Source organism: Opisthocomus hoazin, chromosome 8 (genome assembly GCF_030867145.1).
Source record: "Opisthocomus hoazin isolate bOpiHoa1 chromosome 8, bOpiHoa1.hap1, whole genome shotgun sequence".
In the NCBI taxonomy this organism is placed as follows: domain Eukaryota; kingdom Metazoa; phylum Chordata; class Aves; order Opisthocomiformes; family Opisthocomidae; genus Opisthocomus; species Opisthocomus hoazin.
Window position 1 is genome coordinate 53,195,776 of NC_134421.1, and position 20,110 is coordinate 53,215,885.

A 20,110-nucleotide genomic window follows, 5' to 3' on the forward strand; every position below is an offset into this window, starting at 1 on the left:
CGCGTGCGCAAAGAGTGGTGCCGGGGGAAGGAATGCCCATCGGCCTCGCGCGCGGCCGCCGCCATCACGAGAACGGGCAGGCGCGAGCTGCGCTGGGGCTTCAGATCCGTCCGCCATTTGTATTTGGCGGCGGTCTCGGAGCCGCTTCGGCTACCGGGGGCGTGCTCTGCCCTCACCTAGCATGGCTGCCCGGGAGACAGTCACGTGGGCGCGGGGCTGTCTCCCGCCTCCCGCCGCCTCCTGGCGGCGCCCTCTGCGGGGCGGCCACGTGGACGCGCGGGCGGCGAGTGCGGGCCGGCGGGAGGTAACGGCGGCGCGAGGTAACGCTCTGCGCGAGGGGCAGCTCGTCCGCCGCAGCCCGGCTGCAGCCGTGCCAGCTGATGTTCCCGGGAGCCCCGTCCCCCAGGCGCCGGGGTGCGGCCCCGCGGCAGGTGGCCGGGCGCTGCCTCCCGGGCGCGGCGGGCGGGGCGGGGCGGCCGCCTCCTCAGGGGGCGCGCGCGGCGCCTGTCACGCGGCGGGGTGGACCCGCCGGTGCCGCGAGGGTCGCGCGCGGCCTCGGGAGTCGGTGCCGGCGGCGGGTGGCGCCGCGGTCTCGTACCGCAGCACCCCGGGGCCGCGCAAGAGCGGCCTGGGCGCGAGGAGCTCTGAATCCGCCCCGCGCATCGGCGCGCGGGTTCGGCGGGGGCGGCCGGGTCGGGCCGGGGTCGCGTTTGGTTGTTTTGGTTTTTTTTGTTTTTTTCCTTTTTCCGGGGGCTTTCCGTGTGTTCCCGCCCCAGCCCGGCGAGCGGCGTTTTCTGCACTGGCTCGTTGCGCCTTCGTGTCTGGCGCTCCCACGGGCTTCGTTTCCTGCCTCAGCTCCCTCTCCTTCCCCTCTCCTTCCCCTCCTTTTTTATCCAACCCCCAGACTCACCCGGAGGTGTCTATAAGAGCAGCAGCTGTCGCGTTCCTGCTTAGAAAAGAAGAAAAAGCAATTCCAGCAACTGCGAGGCTGAAGTCTGACCTCATTCAGAACTTAACTTTAGGGAAAAGCTGGAAGAGCTATTGAAGCATAGGAAAAAAATGTGAAAATGGGAGATAACGTAGGTTTTACCGCAGCTGGATCGAGCCGGAGAGGGAGGACCTTGTGGTGGGATGCTCTTGGCGGTTCTGCTTGGGTGCCTCCATACAGAGCGGGTGAAGGAATGAAGTACAGTCCCTGTAGGCCGACTCAGCATGCAATTTGGCTGCCAAACTCCAGCTTACTTATACTGAAGAGTGTCTGAAAAATGTGAGCTAAATATTGTAGGTTTTTCATGGGAAGAGTAAAATGTCCATTGTTGGAACTACTGGCACTTCCACAGAAAAGGTGTGGAAAAAAGAATAAACCATTTTTTATGAAAGTGCTTCAGCTTTTTTTAATGTAAGAAAATAATTTGTTTTCACCTAGTTTAATCTCAGGAAGGGTTGAATTCTTTGTGTGAAAATCTCCCCACTCTGCTATGCTTCAGCCTTGACATAGGCATGTGAGGGGGAGTCTATGTGGCTGTGTTGTACAGGTTGGAGGAGGACTCTTCTAAAGTTGCTACAATGTTAATGATGGATAAAACTAGCTGTATCCACTTACAATGTTCCTCTGACCTTCATTACTAAAATATTTTTAAGTGAAAATCTGTGGTTTTGGCATTTAAAAGTAAAAGCTGTAATTGCAAGTATTTTGTCTTTTATATAGCAGACTTACTTTAAACATCAAATTCAGTGTCTACCTGTCTTGATAAATTCCACTTGAATTTTGAGGCTTGTCAGCATCCATTTTCAACAGAGCAAGTTATCTTGACTCTTGACAAGACCACCAAATTTATTAGGCTTTATCTCAGAAACCTTGATGTTGTCTTCGTGCCTTGGGTTTTTATCTTCTAGCGTGTTTTGCTTCAGGGAATCTCAGTATGTATCATGCATATAATTATCTTCAAAATGTATGAGTATGCTGGCAAGCTTGCTTTCTTCAGGCATACAAAAGGATTGGAGTCAACAGGATAAAAAAAAAAAAAAAACCACCTTGTGATGAACTGTATGGAATATGTAGCTTCGTGGTCATTCTGATGGTTTAGGAAGCCGGGGACTGATTATTCATGTGGTGATCAGCTAAAGATATCAGGGGCAGGCTATATTGTAGCGTGGTCAGAGTATAACAAATGCAATATTTACGGGCGAAAGCAACATATTTTTATTACACAGCTGATATAGTTAAGAAGGGAAAAACAGAGCTTCTTGGTACTTGGGTCCTTTTACGAGGTTTCGTAGGGTCCTAAAGTACCTGAAATGTTACAAAGCTGCGATCTGGGAGTGAGGAGTACCTACCTGGCTGGCGTGTTGCACGCTGTTTCACGTGACACGCAAGCTACTCAAATGCCTGTGTAGCTATATGCAGCGGTGGATCGGTCCTTCAGTGTCCATTTTTCTCTCTGGTGAGTTTGGCCAGACACATGAGATGCCTCTGTATTTATTGGAAGAATTCAGCTGAGAGAGACGAGGTTTTGTACAAAATAAATTGCACCGTGCAGGGGCTTAATTCCTGCCAAACACTTCTTGAAGTGCTCCTGATGGCAGTCCCATACCTCTTTTACTACTGCTGTGGAAAAGGGGTTCTGTTGTAGCGTAACCCATTTTTATCCATCCTTGTAAAGAAGTAATACTAGGCACAGGTTAAAAGGCTTCTTCGCACTTCCTGGGAGGTTGTGTTTATTTAGGCTCTGAATATTGCAAAACAAGCCAAAAGTGGCGAGGACCTACCACAGAACTCTCTGTCTTTGAGCCCAGGGTTAGAGCCCCAGTTACAGTCTGTAACAGCAGCAATCATGAGAAAAAGAGATGCAGTCAGTGAGCTATACAAAATAATATGCAGATAAATGCAATTTTTAGGAAGTACACAAATTTCAGGATTTATTGGTGTTAGGTGTGCAAATAAGGATCATTAGCTCACTATTTTTGCTAATAAGCAGGATAAACATCAATTCAGGAAAAGGCAACTCTAGGAGGCAGTTGCTAAGTGATCCTAGCAAATCTGCCAACTGTCTTACATCTGTTTGATGGACGTATTTAGACCAAAGCACGGCAGACAACATCTCTAACCGAAAGCCCAGTTGTACCTTAAAGGTGCTATTTTTAAAGTTTTGTTCTGTGAGAACAGAACAACAATAACAACAACCAAATTGCTCGTCTTTTATTAAGTTGTAAACTTACAAAAAGCGAGAAGCTTAAATTAAAAGAAAATGAAATAATTACCATGTTTTTGCTGGATAACTTTTTTTTTTCACTGGTTTGTAATCTGAAACTGAAAAAGATGAGCTGTTTACCCATGACAATACCTATGCTTTATTTGCTCTGGCATAACGTGGATACATGATTTTATCATAATGATGAAATACATCAGAAGTATTGCCATTAGAATGGCTCAGCACAGTGCTGTGAAACTAAGCCTTCATTTCTGGGTAGGAGTGCAAAGGATGGGGTTCAGTCCATCTCACACCATGATGATACGTGGCGTGGGTGCCGAAGGGGGTTCGTCCTTTGCTTACCGAATCCAGACCTAGCTGCTGGAAAGCTGGCAAACTCGAAAGATCAAAGTCCTCTCTTCTCATCCTCGGGGTTCTTCTCCCACTAGTTTCAGAGTCCTAGACAAACCAGAGAGTATGTTGTGAAGATTATGTGTAAATCCAGTGTGAGATTAAAGTGAGAGTAAATTACAAAGCTGTCTCTCCCACAAAGTGCAGACAGAATTGAGGTGGTGCTCTCGACAGTTGTGGCACTATGGAATGCAAAGCGAAAGATTTTCTTAAGTGGGGTCTGTGTTGTCTGAGTTTTTTTAGGTGAAAACTAAAACTTTTACAGAAGGTTGCATAAATCATGAAATGCTGCCTGAGTATGTTTTTGGCTGTCTACTCAATTCATTGAATGTATATAAAAAAAATTGGATGTGTTATTTTATGAGTCTTTGTGTAAACTTTTACAGTACTGTAGTATGTTTTTCTTGCATTATCAATCTCTCTTTCTGTTTGTACACTTCATATAATGTTATTAATGTATTTTCTTTTAATTTTCTTTTTAATAATAATAGAATATATGTGAATTGTGAACCCAGTATGGCTCAGAAGAGGAGCTCAAGTGGGCGATCATTCCCATTGCTGCTGCTGATTGTTGTTGTGGCCTTTGTTCATTTAACTGTCTGTCCGTTTACAAAAGTGGAAGAAAGCTTTAACCTACAAGCTATCCATGATGTGGTGTACCACCAACTGGACTTGGATAAGGTAAATTGGAAAGAAGGTGTTATTTCTTGGGCACTGTTAAAGATTGCAATTCCCTGCTATGTGAATATGATGTATCCCAGTTTTCCTTTGTTTCTGATTTGCCTATCTTACTTAGATTTTCCTTTTTGCAGTATGACCATCACGGTTTTCCTGGAGTTGTCCCAAGAACGTTCCTTGGACCAATTTTTATCGCTGCTCTTTCCAGCCCAGCCATATATGTACTTTCTGTGCTAAGAATGTCCAAGTTTTACTCCCAGCTGATAGGTATGAGAACTATAAATCATCAGAATCGAGGTGCTTTTACTGCTGGACTAATGGGTGACATTGTTGTAACATTCAGTGTTTGGATCAGTGATTAAAATATGATATTATTTTCCTTAATGAGGGATTTTGCAAACTATAGGTACTAAGAGCCAGCATTGCAATTCCACACGCTCTTTGGCGTAACTAACAGCGTAGAGGAAGTCTGTGCTGACGAATGTCAGACAGTATAGAAAAAGACAAGTGTCTTCAGAGAATATACTCCCATGTATACTTTTGTGTACGCTTCAGAAAATACTGTTTAACTTGGGCATAGAAGCCTTGACTTTTGTGCCAAAGTATCAGACAAATTAAAGGTGGATAAAATAGATAAACTAATGGGGAAGCTTGGGTTGCTTTTTTTTCGTTTTCTTTGCTGTGGGTTAGATTGTGGTATCTATGGTATTATTCTTCCTGACTTCTTCCAGTTATGCTATATAACATGATTGTTCATCAGTAATCCTTCTGATATTACTCTTATTGCCCATTATTACTCTTCTGATAGTCCGAGGAAGCCTGGGGCTCAGTGTGATTTACACATTATGGAAGTTGCAGAAAGAAGTTAGAAAGCAGTTTGGAGCAACTACATCAACAGTCTTCTGTCTTATTACTGTTACTCAGTTTCATTTGATGTTCTACTGTACACGAACCCTCCCTAATGTGTTTGCACTTCCTTTTGGTGAGTACTCACATAGGAATAATTTTAAAATAAAAATTCTTCTCAAATGTATCAATAGGTTAAGCACAGAAAAAATGTGGTCAGACCAAATTAATATGTGCTTGATTTAATTGTGTCATAATAAGAGTAGAAAACTTAAGCAGTTGTGATTTCTTTCTTCTTTTTTTTACCATGTATGCTTACAATGGCTGTTGAATCAAATTTTGTTGAATCTGAGTACATATGGAGTTTGTCAGATAGCTTTGATTGACTAGAGGTTTGAGTACACATATCAGATGCATAAAACATAGAGCTATTGAAAAGGCAGTAGGTACACCTGCAGTTCAAAAAAAAAACCAAAAACCTGTGAACTTAATCTACACAGGAAACAGATTTCTCATGAGACTGTGGAACAAACTCCCACAACAACCTCTCCACCTTCCTCCTCTGGAGTCATCTACAAATGTAGCAGTTTGTACATTTAAAGTAAAGGGGGGAAAAAAATTGAAGTCAGAACCTTACTCTACACATACAGTTTTTCCCCACAGATGATGAGAGGGAAGATTAACCACATGTGACAGATATCAGTTGAGTCAATGCTTCAGTGCAAGTGGTTCAACTAATAAAATCATGAGGTTGGTGTAAGAACCTGCATAGATCAGGACTGAAAAAAAACCCCACAAAAAAACAAAAAGCAGCTGAATTGTCAGATAAATACTGTGCAGTAATAAACTTCTCAGATAATTTCTGCAGGTATTAAAAGATACAAGTTGTTTTGTGGTTCTGTACTACTAATATTTCACACATTTTCCTTAGGATTGTGACCACTTCACTATGTAGTCAGTGTTATCATGTGATTCAAACTGTGAAAAAGTAGAGGCAGCTTCATCTGTAGAGATACAGTGTGTCTCCAGCTCACCATGCAAATGGATTTGTAGTGCTTTCTTCCTGAGAAGGGAGAAGGAACTACAAATCTGTAGTCTTGTTTTCTTATTTTAAGTGGGTTGCCGTTATGAATACAGGATATACTCAGCCAAGAGAATAAAATAACTCTGCAGCTGATACCGAGCAATAATAATTATGAATCATAGATTGAAACTGGCTTTTAGTACTCCCTTAAGGTTTTTCTTTCTTTTTTTTTTCTTCCCAAAAGATATTAAATATACTGTCTAGGAAGAGTTCCCATGTGTTCCTTCTGTGGTTATACTTTTCGTAATTACTTAGGCATCAACAGTAGAAAGTTATGTGTTATTCCAAATTACATTTCACTAACAGGAAGAATTTCAGGACTAGAAATGGTATGAAGACCGGGGGAGGACTGGTGGGAAGTTAGAGGAACAAGATGCTAGCATTGAGAAAAGTGTTGCCTTTTAGAAAACTAATAGTTCAGCATGTTGGACGGTGTGTTTTATTTATTTTTGCAGTGCTCCTGGCATTGACGTTTTGGATACAGCAAAAGCAAAGGCCATTCATTTGGTTCTCAGCTTTGGCAATTATAGTCTTCAGGTCAGAGCTCTGCATATTCTTAGGCCTCATGCTCCTGGTGACGTTATTAACTAAAAGAATCTCCATTTTCAAGGTGCTTTCCCATGCTGTTCCTGCTGGAATGTTTTGGTTAGGTAAGTATTTGCTTGGAAAAACAAATGCCGCATATTAAATTCAACAGAAGTCTGGAGATTTGGCTGACTTCTCTAGTGACCTGGCCCTTAGGACTTTTTTTTTTTGCCTTTTTTTTTGTCTGATTCCATTTGCTAGTAGTGTGACAAGGTTATTTATTTCTTTGAAAATTTCTGTGTGAGGAAATAGGTGTGCACAGAGCCGTAGAAAAACACAGTGACCCCCGCCTTTAGATGCTTACAGTACAATGTCTTGATCTTAGAAAGGCTTAGATGTGCAAGTTGACTTCAGTATAATTTGTACCTGGCTGTAGCTGCATGTGCATTATCAGCTGTAGTATCTATTGCCATGACGATGAGCTGAATCCCAAGGTAAAATACAACAGTGTGACAGACAGGGATACCGAGCAAGAGGGTTGCAGGGAGAGCCACAGTTGAGCTCTGTTTCTTTATTACATTAATTGTAATAGCTTAAGTGGTTATCCATGCTAGAGAGGTTGAAAATCCCCTTATCTCTACCCACCCATGGAAGTTTTATGCATATGCACGTACATACTCTAAGCTTCTCTGCCAGCCTACCTAATTAAAAATGCTGTTGTCGGGTGCCTGACAATGACCTCTGGTAGTGTGCTGTCCCTTCCACAGCGTGGACAGCAGAAACAGCAAAAGATTGTGCCATGTGCATTTGGAGGCACCTCGCAGCAGAAGAGCTGGGGAGGTCCAGCGGGAATTCGTCACTGGTACTCCCATTTTCCCTCTGCAAACTTCTTAGATACCAAAGCGGTTTTCATAGAGCTGAGTGGAGGAGATGGGGCTGATGGGTTTGCTGCTCTTCATGTCTTTTTGCCTTTCGTTCCTTATCCTCCTTCTTCCCTCTCACCTAATAAATAGTAGCAAACTTCTAGAGATGGTTTTTCTTAACTTACCAGCTTTACAATAAAAATGCCTTTAGTACCATTTGAAGTTAACTCAGGTTTCTTACCATTCATTGCGTTTAACGCTGTAATATTCTTTTAAATTAAACTTTAATTAAACCGCTGCTTTCCATACATGGAGTTGGAGTAGGGTGAATCTCAGTCAGATGACTATCTAACATGCTTCTGTTAAGACTTCCCTCCCCTACATTTCCACTGCAAGACAGATTCAGCCTTCTCTGTGGCTTTGGGTGAGACTTGCAATGCATGTTCCAGTTAATGTTGATTTCATCGGTAAATGTGGAATTTGGGTGTGCTAGTTTTCTTTCCACTAGTTTTTTAATTCATGCAGATTTGTATCTCTCTAATTCTTTTAGGGCTAACAATTGCTGTGGATTCTCTATTTTGGAGGCAACTTGTGTGGCCTGAAGGGAAAGTGCTGTGGTATAACACAATTTTGAACAAAAGTTCCAACTGGGGAGTATCCTTTCAAATGTCCAGGGAAAAAGATCTATTGAACACTACCAGCCAAAGCAAAGACTTGGTGTAACCTATTCCTAAGACTCAGTTGTGGTGTTAAATTCTACTTTTCATCTAGTATTTCATTATTTGAAGCTTATGAGACAATGTCTGTCTCTTAGGTCTTTTTGTAAATTTTAACTTTCCTCTGCTGACTGTTGCTTCTTGCTTCTTTGTGTTCTACCAATGTAGAGCCAGGTTTCTTCCCCTTGGTTTTTCGTGTTGCCTATCATCAGCGCCATTTGATGGGCTTCTGTTTGGTGATGTGAACATATCTAGGCAACTGCTTTTATTTCTCAAAGGGTAAGGCAGAAAACCAAGTGCCTGGGAGAATGGGATATACAAAAAGTATACTGCATATTTGCAAAATTTGTGTGTACTACTGTGAAGAATAGTTACTTTACTTCTTAGCATCCTTAACTCTCCTTTTCACCTTGAAGACCTCCCCCTTCTTGTGGTATTTCTATTCAGCCCTGCCTCGTGCTTTGGGATGCAGCATTATATTTGTACCTTCAGGTGTAGCAGAAAAGAGAACTCGGATATTACTTTTGCCAGCACTGGGTTTTATTTTCTTGTATTCCTTTCTCCCACACAAAGAGCTGCGTTTTATCATATATACTTTCCCTGTCTTCAACATAGTGGCTGCTAAAATGTGCTCACGAATGTAAGTTCAAAATTCTGTTATTTTTTTTTTCTGATAATGCAAAAGAAAAGAAAAACTACTATTACTATTTTTTATGCAGTTCTTTCCATCTTGGTATCTGGATCGTCTCGAGGTCTTCATCTGGTTTAGAAGGGAGATCTGTATCATTGTACCCATTCAACTCATGAGAGAAATGGAGACAAAGAAAAGCTAAATGATTTGACAGGACTATTTGGCAAGTCTGGGGCAGAGCCAAGAATAGAGCCCTGATGTTGCTGTTACACTGATACAATTCAGTTTATTTTATCCACCAGAGAAAAAGACATGTTCCAGTATATTACTGTGTTCTTAACATAACTTACTTTAGGAGATAATTTAGTAGACAGGTGGGGCTCATGAAACATGGAATTTTTATTAAATATTCAAACTTGGGTATATTGAGTAAATAAATTTAAGTTAAACTCTGAACTTATTTGAAAAAGAATACATTCATAGCTAAAGGTTTTAAACAGAGAAACGCTTAGCTTTATTGATGAGCTTGTATTAGCTTTATTAATGAGAATATTCTAATTTAAATATCACTAGAAGCTAGTCTTTTAGAAATGGATAATAAATGCATTCCCTATACATGATTATAATAAAGTTTGCATTAATCTTTATTAACTAACAGTGGAGTTTTCATGAAAGTTCTGTCACAATAGTCAATGACCAGTGTGAAAGAAAAATTAGTTTATTCTTACTCTTTTTTTTTCTCCCTCAACAGTCTGAATAACTACCGGAAATCTTGGCTGTACAAACTTGGATCTTTCTTTGTTATAATGCATCTTCTAGTTAATGCTGCTTATTCAGGAACTTCTTTATATGTTTCACATTTCAATTATCCTGGAGGAGTGGCAATCCAGAAGTTGCATGAGCTAGTACCTTCAACAGCAGGTATGTAAAGCTGGTTTCAGATATGTCTGCCTAATTTCAATTTCAGGCTTCTTTTGCTAGTATAGCTTTACATGTATTGGATACTACTACTTTACACTATTTACATGCATCTTTTTTGTTACTATTTTGTTAATTTATTAATCAGAGTGTTCTTAGGAGAATTTTGAAACTGTATTTTGTTTTCTTTATTTATGTAGATGTCTCTGTTCATATTGATGTGGCTGCAGCACAAACAGGAGTTTCTCGGTTTCTAGAAATCAATTCAGATTGGAGGTACGTTATCAACAGGGTATTTTGACCTGAAGACAGAGACTGCTTTTTCCTTTTTTGTATAGGCACAGGGGCAGGCATCACAGATACAGTGTCTGGTACAGATATTTATTAAGCCAGGTCAAGAATAATGTGAATCTTCAGAGAATTTTGATGTATGTAGTGCTGCCATTTCAGAAATGGAGCACTACACCGTTTTTTAATTACTTTGGCTGGTTCTGGTTTGCGTAATTAGCGTAGAATCTTTTAAAGACATCAGAAACAGTGCAAGAAATTGTTAGCTTACTAAAACACCAATATCTCTAGTACAGCTACATTTGATATGTCACTAGATCTTGTAAAACACGGCTGTAGATGAACATTTTTCTGCTCTTGGCAGAACAGTGTATGTAATTGTGAGGGCATCTTCTCATTTATTTTGTTTTTGAATGATGTATGGCAATGTGAGGCTTGTCTGCGCATTAATATTCAAAGTCAACGTGAAACATTCTTCACATAGAGAGCATTGAAGCTGCTGTTGTGGACTACTGGTCACATCGATTAGCTCTGAGAGAAAGCAGTGGAGTGCTTTATCACTGTGACCGGCAGTGATGTACAAACAGTTTTAAGAATCAGAATATTTAAATGAATAGTAGGAGACATTTGTGGGATGGCATTGTTTACTTTTCAGGATGCAGACTGAATAAAAAGGCACCTTTCTGATTCTTAGGCCTACCTATTCAGCTGAAGTGTAGGATTCTGATTTAAAATGTCATCTTAATGAAAATGATTCAGCAGAAAGTGACACAAAGCCTCACTTCATACTTGCACAAAACAAAAGCAGTACAAGCAGATTTTGGTTTTACAAGCACTTGCATGGAGTTCTTTTTCCCCAGTTACAGTCTTCAGGATCAGATGAATTAATGTAATTTAATTATTGGTATGTTTAGAGATAAAGGTATTTTGGAAGTAAAGAGGAACAAGGGAAAGGTATGCTTCTGGGGGAATTATAAAAATCTTTGAGCTTGCTATGCCTTATTTTATTTCCATGCTTTCTCATAATATTGTGGTGGTACGGACAGTTGAAGGCCAAATTGCCTTCACACTTACCAATCCAATGTTTATTTCAAACTGTTTTTCTCATGTTCAATCTAGAGAAAGTCTTAAGCCACAAACATCAGGAGGAGACATTAAACTGTTAGAGCACAAGTGATAGGACACGCATGATAGCTAAAATGTTCCAATCTTTGTTTTTTGAATGTACTTAAGTACACACTCTACCTTGAATACAACTCTACTCTCTAAATTCAATACTTAAGTTCAATGAGTTTTTTGAGGTGGTGGGTTTTGGATTGTTTTGTGCTTGCAAGGGTGTAGTGTAGTGGGATTGGAAGGTGAACGAATAATATCCCCGTTACTGATGGATGTTTCATAGTGTTGCAGCTACAGAGAAGTTTGGCGCTCTCTCCTTTATCTTTACTCATCATAAAAAAGCCTCGAGGGAGGGCTGGTTCATCATAAAGTTTCACATTAAGAAAAATCGGGCAAAATCTACAACTGAGCATCATACACAGGACTACCGCTTTGTCTGACAGCACAATAGTGCAAAGCTTAGTGGCACCAGCTGTCCCTTTTCTCTTTATCCAAGGAAGCGACAGCCTTTGAGATGGGTGAAAACTAATTTACCATCTTCATAGACTGCGTACATCAGGTGAAAATAGATTTATGGATGGAGTGGCTATGAAGGCTGATGATTCATCAGGATAACTACAATCCATAAATAAAAGTGTTTTTAGGTTAACAGCTTTCAGTGGTGTGCTAAGATTAGATCTATTTGCCTCAAGAAAAACACAAGTGATCCATTATTTTTCTTCAAAGGGTGACTGAAAGATGCTTGGTGCAGTTTCTTACACAGAACAGGTGTTACAATCTTGTCTTCAATTAGTGCAGTCTCTTTGAACCAGGAATAAATACGCTGTGTAAGCTTAAAGTATTTAAAAATAATAAAATTCAGAAATGCTTGCAGCCAGATGAAAGGCCCTTTATTTGCTGATGAAGAAAATGCAAAATTAGTAGTTGGTAAAGTTGTTATGAAGCATGCCATTCCTTCTGCCAGTTTGGGCACACGTACCATGATAAGTGGTATTGTGATATTTTTGAAAATAGCAGATGAAATTAGCATGCAGGTGTGGTTTTTTTCTTTTTTTTGAAGAAAACAGTTGTTCTTTGTGCAAAGTCTAATTTTGCGTTATATAGTGTATTTATTGACATCTCTGGATTCTGTCAGCCTGGAGTCTGTTCTGGGTTGCCAGAATTTTAGTTAACAATCCACACAAATCCTGTAGTTTGCTGTAAAGTACTTTCTTTAAGTTTCTTAAATGTTAATGACTGCTTTGTCAGGGAGTGTTGTGAAAATATAAACAGAGATTGTTTCCAGTTTTTGACAGAGAATTCAGGCAGATGAGAGGCCAGGCCAGCAAAGACACATGTAGCAAAAGGTGCAGCCTGGATTTACTCCTAGGTGCATTTAGGAGTATGCAGGGTTGGGATTGCACCACTTCCCTACCAGTGTCTGTGCCTGCAAGAAAAACCACAGCCTTGAGTAAGGTGCTTGTGAAACGCGTGTGAGGAATCGGATGCCTAAGAATAGGAGCTCCAAAAGCTGGCAGAAAACAGTTCACAGAAAAGGGCAGCAGAAAGGGTGAAGAATTGGGCACTGCTCTTCACTTGGGTTACAGAGCATGGGCACTCTTTTGTAGTTAGGTGCCTAATACTGTCTTGTTACAAGCAAACTAAAGGTAAGTAACCTCTGTCTTAACCTCTGTCTTCAGGACTTTTAGCCAGCATTAGTGTAGAACACTTTAATGGGATATAGAGCAAAGATTTGAATCCAGGTCACCGACTTTTGGAAGCACACTTAACAGCAGTCTACGGCGTGTTTTGTGGTGGACTTACCTTATTCTTCCCTTTTGAAGCTGTCGGACTGAGGACTCAGTCAGGCTGCCATGTCCAGTATAAGCATTCTAACCCTTGGGCCAGAAATTCCACCTAAGTCTCTTCAGTGAATGAATAAATAACTATTGCAAAGTAGAACAGTGTCTTCATGAGACAGTGACGGAGATCTACCTCAATTTCTAGAAAATTAGAGGGGTTCATACAGCTCTGTGAGATAACAAACTTCAGTTCTGGGCTTAGATCAGATGGAGGAGAGTGGCCCAATCTAGATCTTTCACATCCTTGCCAAATGCTTAAGTCACTTTTTGTCTCATCCTGTAAATTCCCTCTATGGCTAGATTGAATACAACTCCTTTTAAGAAGTAACTGTAAGTGCACATGTTAAATAGTTTTAGAACTCACTAGTTACTTTTTATATATTTTTTTTTTTTATTTATATATAATTTGTATATATTTAGGTACCTAACAGGTTTATAAAAGCTGACCCAAAGTGACCTGCCCAAACATGTAGTAGAACAGGGAACTGCATCCAAAAGTAACAAGTGCCAAGTTAATAGTATAATTGCCAGGCTGTTCTTTCTTTCCTACAGTGTTCAAGGAAGTCTTCTGCTATTCTCTGAGGTTCCTGCTTTAATGTATGACTACCATAAGAGAAAGGTTTATGCTGAAGTGCCTCATAACATTTTTTTTTAATTAGAAAAAAGAAAAAACCCACAAAAACCCCAAAAAGCAAAACCCCCCCAATAATCAAAAAAATCCACACACTTATCCAAACCGCAGTTTTTCTACAGTAAAATTTTTGAAATTAGTCCAGTTTTCTACAGTCTTAGGCTTTGGTGTCCTTTCTCCACAGAACTCGAATGGAGGACTAGTGAGAAATTTTCTAGGAGTGCTGAGTTATATCACAGTAGCAGCAGAAAGACTTGCATGGAATGACTGGCTCCCTAAACTCTTCAAAAATACCATTTCTCCCTGGGGTACTAGTTACTTTCAAGAGATATGTTACCGTTCCTTTTATGTTTGATCTTTGATGCTGCATGCCCGTGTGATAATGGAGATGTTTAATACGTAAAGAGAGGAATGTAAATTAAGCCTTCTTTATTCTTTACAGGTATGACAAAAGAGAAGATGTTAAACCAGGAGACCAGCTGATGTTTTCTTACACACACATACTGATGGAAACAAACCCTCTTCAAATATCACATTACAAGACAACCCACAGGCCACTGGCAAATATACCTGGCATCAGTAAAATTGGGTTGAACCTTACTGCACTACCTCCTTTTACATTAAACTTGAAACCAAAATTAGTATTGTTGGAAAAACTTCCTGTACCATCTTGACTGTGAAATTTGAAGTAAGTTTTGTAATGTAATTTTGCTGATGACTGAGTAATCTAAGACAGCAGCAAATTGTCATTCCAGCATTGCAATTCAACTTCTGTGGAAAGGCACGGAAAATCTTTGTACCGATTGGTATTTAGCTCCGTCCTGTTAGTTACATAAATATTACAATGCATTCCTAGTCAGTATATACTCGAACACTGAGTCGTATTGTTAGATACGTTTGAGAGAGGCTACCTACAAGTTTAGTGGTATTAAGTAAAACCTGTCTACTTGGTTGGGGTAGCTGTCCGTTTCATAACGTAGTGCAGGTATGTCCTAATTGTGTTATATAAGGTACATAATGGAACAGGCTTGTGCTACGGCAATAATTTGATATGTAATCTGTGTGTGCAAAGACGTATTACTTGATGTATTTGCAGGATTATAACCCCCTCAGTTGTCAGATTGCCTGTGTGAAACTTAATGATGTTATCAGCATAGGAAAGCCATATTCATTGTAGCTTCATCACAATACCTAATTGTGTCCTGTAGGCTACCAAACTAGTTAGTGAAAGGTTCACTTGAAAAGCAGTTGGATATCTCCACAAGCACTGTCTCGTAACAGATTTGAGTATTAAAGGATGGTTGTCTTTATTCCAAAAGTTCATGAATAAGCAGCAACTTGGATTTCACAGGAAAAAGAATTTTTAAAATAATGTTTCCCTCTTCTGCTGCAATGATATTATCTTAACTTGCAGTGCAAAAAATTACCTGTGAAAATATTCACTTGAATACAGTTTAAGAAGATAGGTGTTGTTTTCCCTTTTTATTAAGTAGTCCCTTTGGAAAGGAATAATCTAACGTGCCATGTGTTGCATTCTATAAATTAGAACAAGATAGCATGCTCTGTAATCTTTTCTTTATTAGATGTTTTTTTAAGGGTGTCTGCCTAGATTGCTGAATGGAACAAGTTAAGTGGTAAACTAAGGAAAAAAGAGTTAACATTTTGGTTAGGGCCAGTTGTAATACAACAGGAGCTCAATTAGTGTAAAAACTCAGTATTGCTGAAATAATCATGGGCAGAAAACTATTCCGTGCTGACTGAAAACTTGAGTAAAAAAATCTTACTAAGTGGTTTGTTTTTTTTCACTCTGAAAGCATGCTTCATTCAGGAACTATATTTACCCGTGTACATTTCTGGTTTGGGGACCATGTTTGGTTTTTATCCTCTAGATGATGTATCAGAGGAACTGATCTGGTGGGGTGGAGTCTGCTCCCTGTGGGTGGCTGCTGCTCTTGCGCAGGCGTCCTCAGGCTGAGCAGATCTGGCAGAGGCAACCTGCAGGACTTGTTGGTCCAGTCTCTGGCTGCTCTTGAAATTGAAATCACTCAAGTATTATCTATTTGACTTGTCTTTGGAACAAAACTCCAGAGCCAGTTTGAACATCAAACAATTCACATCAGACAGAAGGAAGCACATGTGCAAATAGCTGAGAATTTGGAACAACACAAAGGAAAACTTTTGAGTAAGAATGTGTAGGCCCTTATGTTACGCCTAATCATTGACTTTATGTAACTCCCCCACACTGTAATCCACAGCTCACTCAAGAACTTGAACGCTCAAGCGTAGACAAATGTCTGCACTACTGAATTTAGGTGTATAGTTACTCCACCTTTCCAAATGCCCAGTTGTCAGAATCCCTCTGCACAAACTTGCTTCTAGTAACTACAGAGAAAACCTAGGGCTATTATGCTTGTAGCATAGGCATCTCGAGCTAGTGCCTGAAGTGGCACAGAGTATGTGGACATCAGGCATCTGAAGAGTTTAATGCCAGACACACATCGCCGATTGGTGTCCGGTGCTACCAGTGATGATGTTCAGCTGCAGTAGTAGTGTGTACTACTGCTCACAGCCTCACTGCTGATGAAAATAGCATCAGCCGGCTAAAATTGGCCTCTTCAGTGCATTTGTGCAGGGTAGAGCAAGGTACAATATATACAAGGAGACAGGAAAGAGAGAGTGGATTGCAGTTTTGTACAGCGTCTGAAGTTTATTTGGGTCCTGTTGCATCTTGCTCTGTATACATGGTTCTTGACAAGTGGTTGGTTTTAAGCTCTGCAGCATGGTTGTGTCTGTAGACAAAGGACTAGATCATGACCCATGCAGCACCATAGCACCAGTGGCTCTGTGACTGCTGTGACAGCATGGGTCACCCCCCAGTGCAGGGCAAGAGTGTTACAGTAGCCCACACCCCCAGTAGGAAGGGGCATCTGTCAAGATTACTGCAGTTTTCCCCCAAAGGCTGGTTTCAATAAACAAACAGTCCTTGGAATAGAAAATAAAGCCATCATCTCTTAAATGAATCTTCCCATCTCAAAGTCCTGCATTACCTGTCTTTAGCTCCACGAGAAACATAGAGCTTATTTTCTCCTTTAATATAGATTAATATTCAGTGTACTTGCATGGAAGAAAGCGTGGGCTGAAGTTCCCGTAAATGTCAGAGGGCATTAAGGAAGTCTCTCACCCAGTCTACAAACTTAAAAGTGGGGTATTACAAATTCTGCAGTTGGGGGACATAGGGTGAGGCCTCACTACCAGAGTAGGGCAGGTGAGAGAGGCACTCTGAAAACTTACTTGGTGGAATTTTTGAAGAGACTTTAATAAATTGCTGATGACTAATCAAGTTTTTAAAAGAAAAACTCCTTTTGTCATGACTGATTACAAACAGTCCTAGCTCAGAGTACAGCTTTTCTTAAAAAAAGCAGAAATGGAGTGAGTGTATTCAAATAACTGAGGGTTGAATTAACCTGAATAAAGCAAAAGACCGGCAGTACAGTCTGTCTATAAATTATGTTACATTTATGACATTTAAACACAGAATGGAGCTGTAAATAAAATACATTTAACATGTATAGTGCTGCTGTAGAAGGAGATTTATTTCAGGATGTCTTGTTAAACTCCCCAAAGGTCAAGTGTGTAGCATCATGCATTGCCTTCTGAAGTTTGACTTAATTTCTTACAAGCAACGCTTGAAAACAAACGTCACCACGTCATTTCACCCAGAGATGGTGAATCACTGTGTTGCAGCATGACGTTTAGGACACCTTGTGTTGTAAAACTAAAGTAACTGCATGAAAAGAAGTTGTGGAACTGGCTGATAGAGGGCATTTTTGGATACTGAAAATAAAAGCAGCTTCATAACAGGGTTCAACAGATCACTATCCCATCAAGAAGAACCAAAGATCAAGGAATAATTTCCACTTCACAAAGTCTCCAATTAATAGAGCATTCGGAGCTGGGAAAACATATCAGACCATATTTACCTTATACCTGCCCTAAGTACTTGCTATGGGTCTTCTCTGAAGAGCGAATTTGGGGTGAGGGGATCTGGAGAATGGTTGCACTGGATCCAGCGTAAAATATATTTATCTGTTAACACTGAGAAAAGCCAGGACATGGCTCAGGTTCTTCCCTTTGCCACCTGTTTCACTCCAGCCATCAGAACACAACCTCTATGCGATGTAACTGCCAAATACCTTATGAAACCCTGATGGCAGCCCTTTTCCGTGCTCCCTGGCCATTTCACGCAGCACCATGGCGAGACTGCGAACGCATTCAGGAGAATGACATTGAGACTGTGCTGCCTCTCCTACCACAAGTGGTGCAGGACGATTCCTGTCTTCCTGAATACTTCTAGTTCCTTCCATAACGCTTAGGGGCTCGAAAGGCGATACAAGATTTAGGCACTTGTTTGCTGTATCTCAGTTTCAGTGCATGTGCGCATTTCCCCTGCAGCCGAGAGCACTTCACACCTAACAGAAGTTCCACAGAAGTCTAACACTGTCTGCCTTGCTTTATCACCTGTGCTCACTCTTAAATACTTGCTTGCACCGAAAGCTTTCCTTGTAACGTCGTACTCAAAGAGCCCTTCTTGTACCAATGACTTCACTTTCTATTCGCAATAAAAGAACAAAACCACAAGCCGAGTGTATCACCACTGTAAGCAAGTTAGCCACAGCCTTCTCAGTTAGCTGGTTACATAATTAGTCTCAGCTGTCTTAAATGAAATGTATCACTAGCTGCTTAACAGATGACACAGAATATTAAAAGGGTGTTTGCAAAAATTCCTGAAGTTAAATGACCAAGAATACTTCCGTGAAGGTTTTCTTTGCTTTCTATTTAAACGTCTATGATTCCTAAACAGAATTGATCCATTTTGTTTGCAACTACTTTATGTCAGCCCTTTAGATCAACATGAGCAACTACAGCTACTTCTGATCGTTCATTTCAGACCTTCGTTTATGATAGCAAGGACAGCCGGCGCTGCTTCTGAAATTCTACATCTTACTACTGCAGGCAGTCTTCCACCAGTTCTGCTTTGTTCCAGCTGCAGCACCTGGTTCACCTTCAGCCCTTGGTTCTGTACCAGGGCTCATTTGTGTCCTATGACAAGTGTAAGGTAGAAATGCTGTCTGAAATGGGAGTCCATCTTCTCCTTTAAAACTGCCAATTTAAATCAAGAAATTGGAAGAAGGAATTTGTTCATATAGGGCAGGGGGGAGGGGAAGGCAGGGGCTGCTTAGGCATAGATGTACCCCTTGGAACCCAAGCTGATACCTGAGTTGGGGACATCACTGTGGTTACTATTTCTGGTTGGCATACTAATTTTATGAAACAAAGCAGTTTTGGGTCAGTGTTGCAAGGAAACAGAGAAGGTTTCTTGACGCTAAGAATAAAGCAAAGGATGAATATAGTTACTGAAAGGCTAAAATGCTTAGTTTTTTAAATCTAAACAACGTGTAATTAGAAACTGTTATTTGCTAATTTTTTTTTCCTGTGTTTGGAGACACCCAAATGCAAGTTTGTTATGGCCAGCTCTGTACAGTGGCAGAAAAAAATGCTACTTTAAGGGACAGATCTCTGAACAACTGTAAACATCTGCTTTGAGCTTGACAGCTATATCTACATCTACATGTAATCAATCACATTCTTACGCTAGAATTTAAACTGTTCAGACAGATTTTGATTCTTTGTAAATTCAGAAGCTGCTCTTGAGGAGCACGGAGAAGCTATGTGTTCACTAGCCAAATTCTGCAGTCCAGCAGGTTTACCTCACTTTTTTTTGGTGTGTAGGGAAAGAGGGCAAATGGAAGAAAGGGGCCATGGGGGCGAGCATTATTGCAGGTTTCCGGAGCCCAGTACGGATCTCCACAGATACGTTCTGTTACACACCCTTCGAGACTGGAGCTCTTTGAAAAGGCTGTAACAGTCTCTACTTATTCCCCTTCCTACCTTTAGTACCATGCAGTATTTCTTGCTGCAGTGTGTAACTAGTTGTTACACCTGCCTACTCTTAAAAGAAGCAAAAGCTGTCAGATTCTTACTGTGACACAAAGTGTCACCTCTAGTACCATCTACGTTTTACTTTTTATGCTAAGAGGTAAAAAAAAGTCTGCTTACTAAATTTATTTCTACAGCGGCTAATGTAGTGAAATTAACTGTTTAAATAAAATATCACTGTCACAGGTTCACTGTATCATTATGCATTAGGGAGCTGTCTGCTGCTGCAGGGTTTGTTCCAGCACAAACTCAGCTTGCCGAAAACTCCCACTGTTAACAGAGCTTGTGCTTTATTACCGTCTGAGAGAGGGTAATGTAAAAATAAGGGAGCTTTCCATACAGTACAAATATGAGAAGGGTTGGGAAAAAAATGG

At 40.6% G+C, this 20,110-nt stretch overlaps 1 protein-coding gene across 3 annotated transcripts; it reads left to right on the forward strand.

Annotated features, from left to right (window-relative positions):
• Positions 1–210: 210 nt before the first annotated feature.
• On the forward strand, positions 211–18,673 carry ALG12 (ALG12 alpha-1,6-mannosyltransferase). 3 transcript variants are annotated; one of them, XM_075428671.1, is made up of 11 exons: positions 239–320; positions 905–1,345; positions 4,094–4,283; positions 4,415–4,547; positions 5,089–5,262; positions 6,666–6,860; positions 8,149–8,252; positions 8,731–8,954; positions 9,697–9,866; positions 10,064–10,139; positions 14,182–18,673. In XM_075428671.1, the coding sequence occupies exons 2-11, from the start codon at positions 1,293–1,295 to the stop codon at positions 14,411–14,413; spliced, it is 1,551 nt and encodes a 516-aa protein (XP_075284786.1). In that variant the 5' UTR covers positions 239–320; positions 905–1,292; the 3' UTR covers positions 14,414–18,673. The 3 variants fall into 3 exon arrangements, with proteins under 3 accessions (XP_075284787.1, XP_075284788.1, XP_075284786.1); XM_075428672.1 differs by lacking the exon at positions 905–1,345 and having other exon boundaries at positions 211–320; positions 14,182–18,672; XM_075428673.1 differs by lacking the exon at positions 905–1,345 and having other exon boundaries at positions 218–304.
• Positions 18,674–20,110: the final 1,437 nt, after the last annotated feature.

Bases quoted from the DNA above. Each gene is read 5' to 3' on its own strand.
- ALG12 (XM_075428671.1), top strand. From the start codon at position 1,293: ATGGGAAGAGTAAAATGTCCATTGTTGGAACTACTGGCACTTCCACAG. The intron at 4,548-5,088 runs GTATGAGAACTA...CTCTTCTGATAG, and splicing joins GTTTTACTCCCAGCTGATAG to TCCGAGGAAGCCTGGGGCTC. The intron at 10,140-14,181 runs GTACGTTATCAA...TATTCTTTACAG, and splicing joins GAAATCAATTCAGATTGGAG to GTATGACAAAAGAGAAGATG.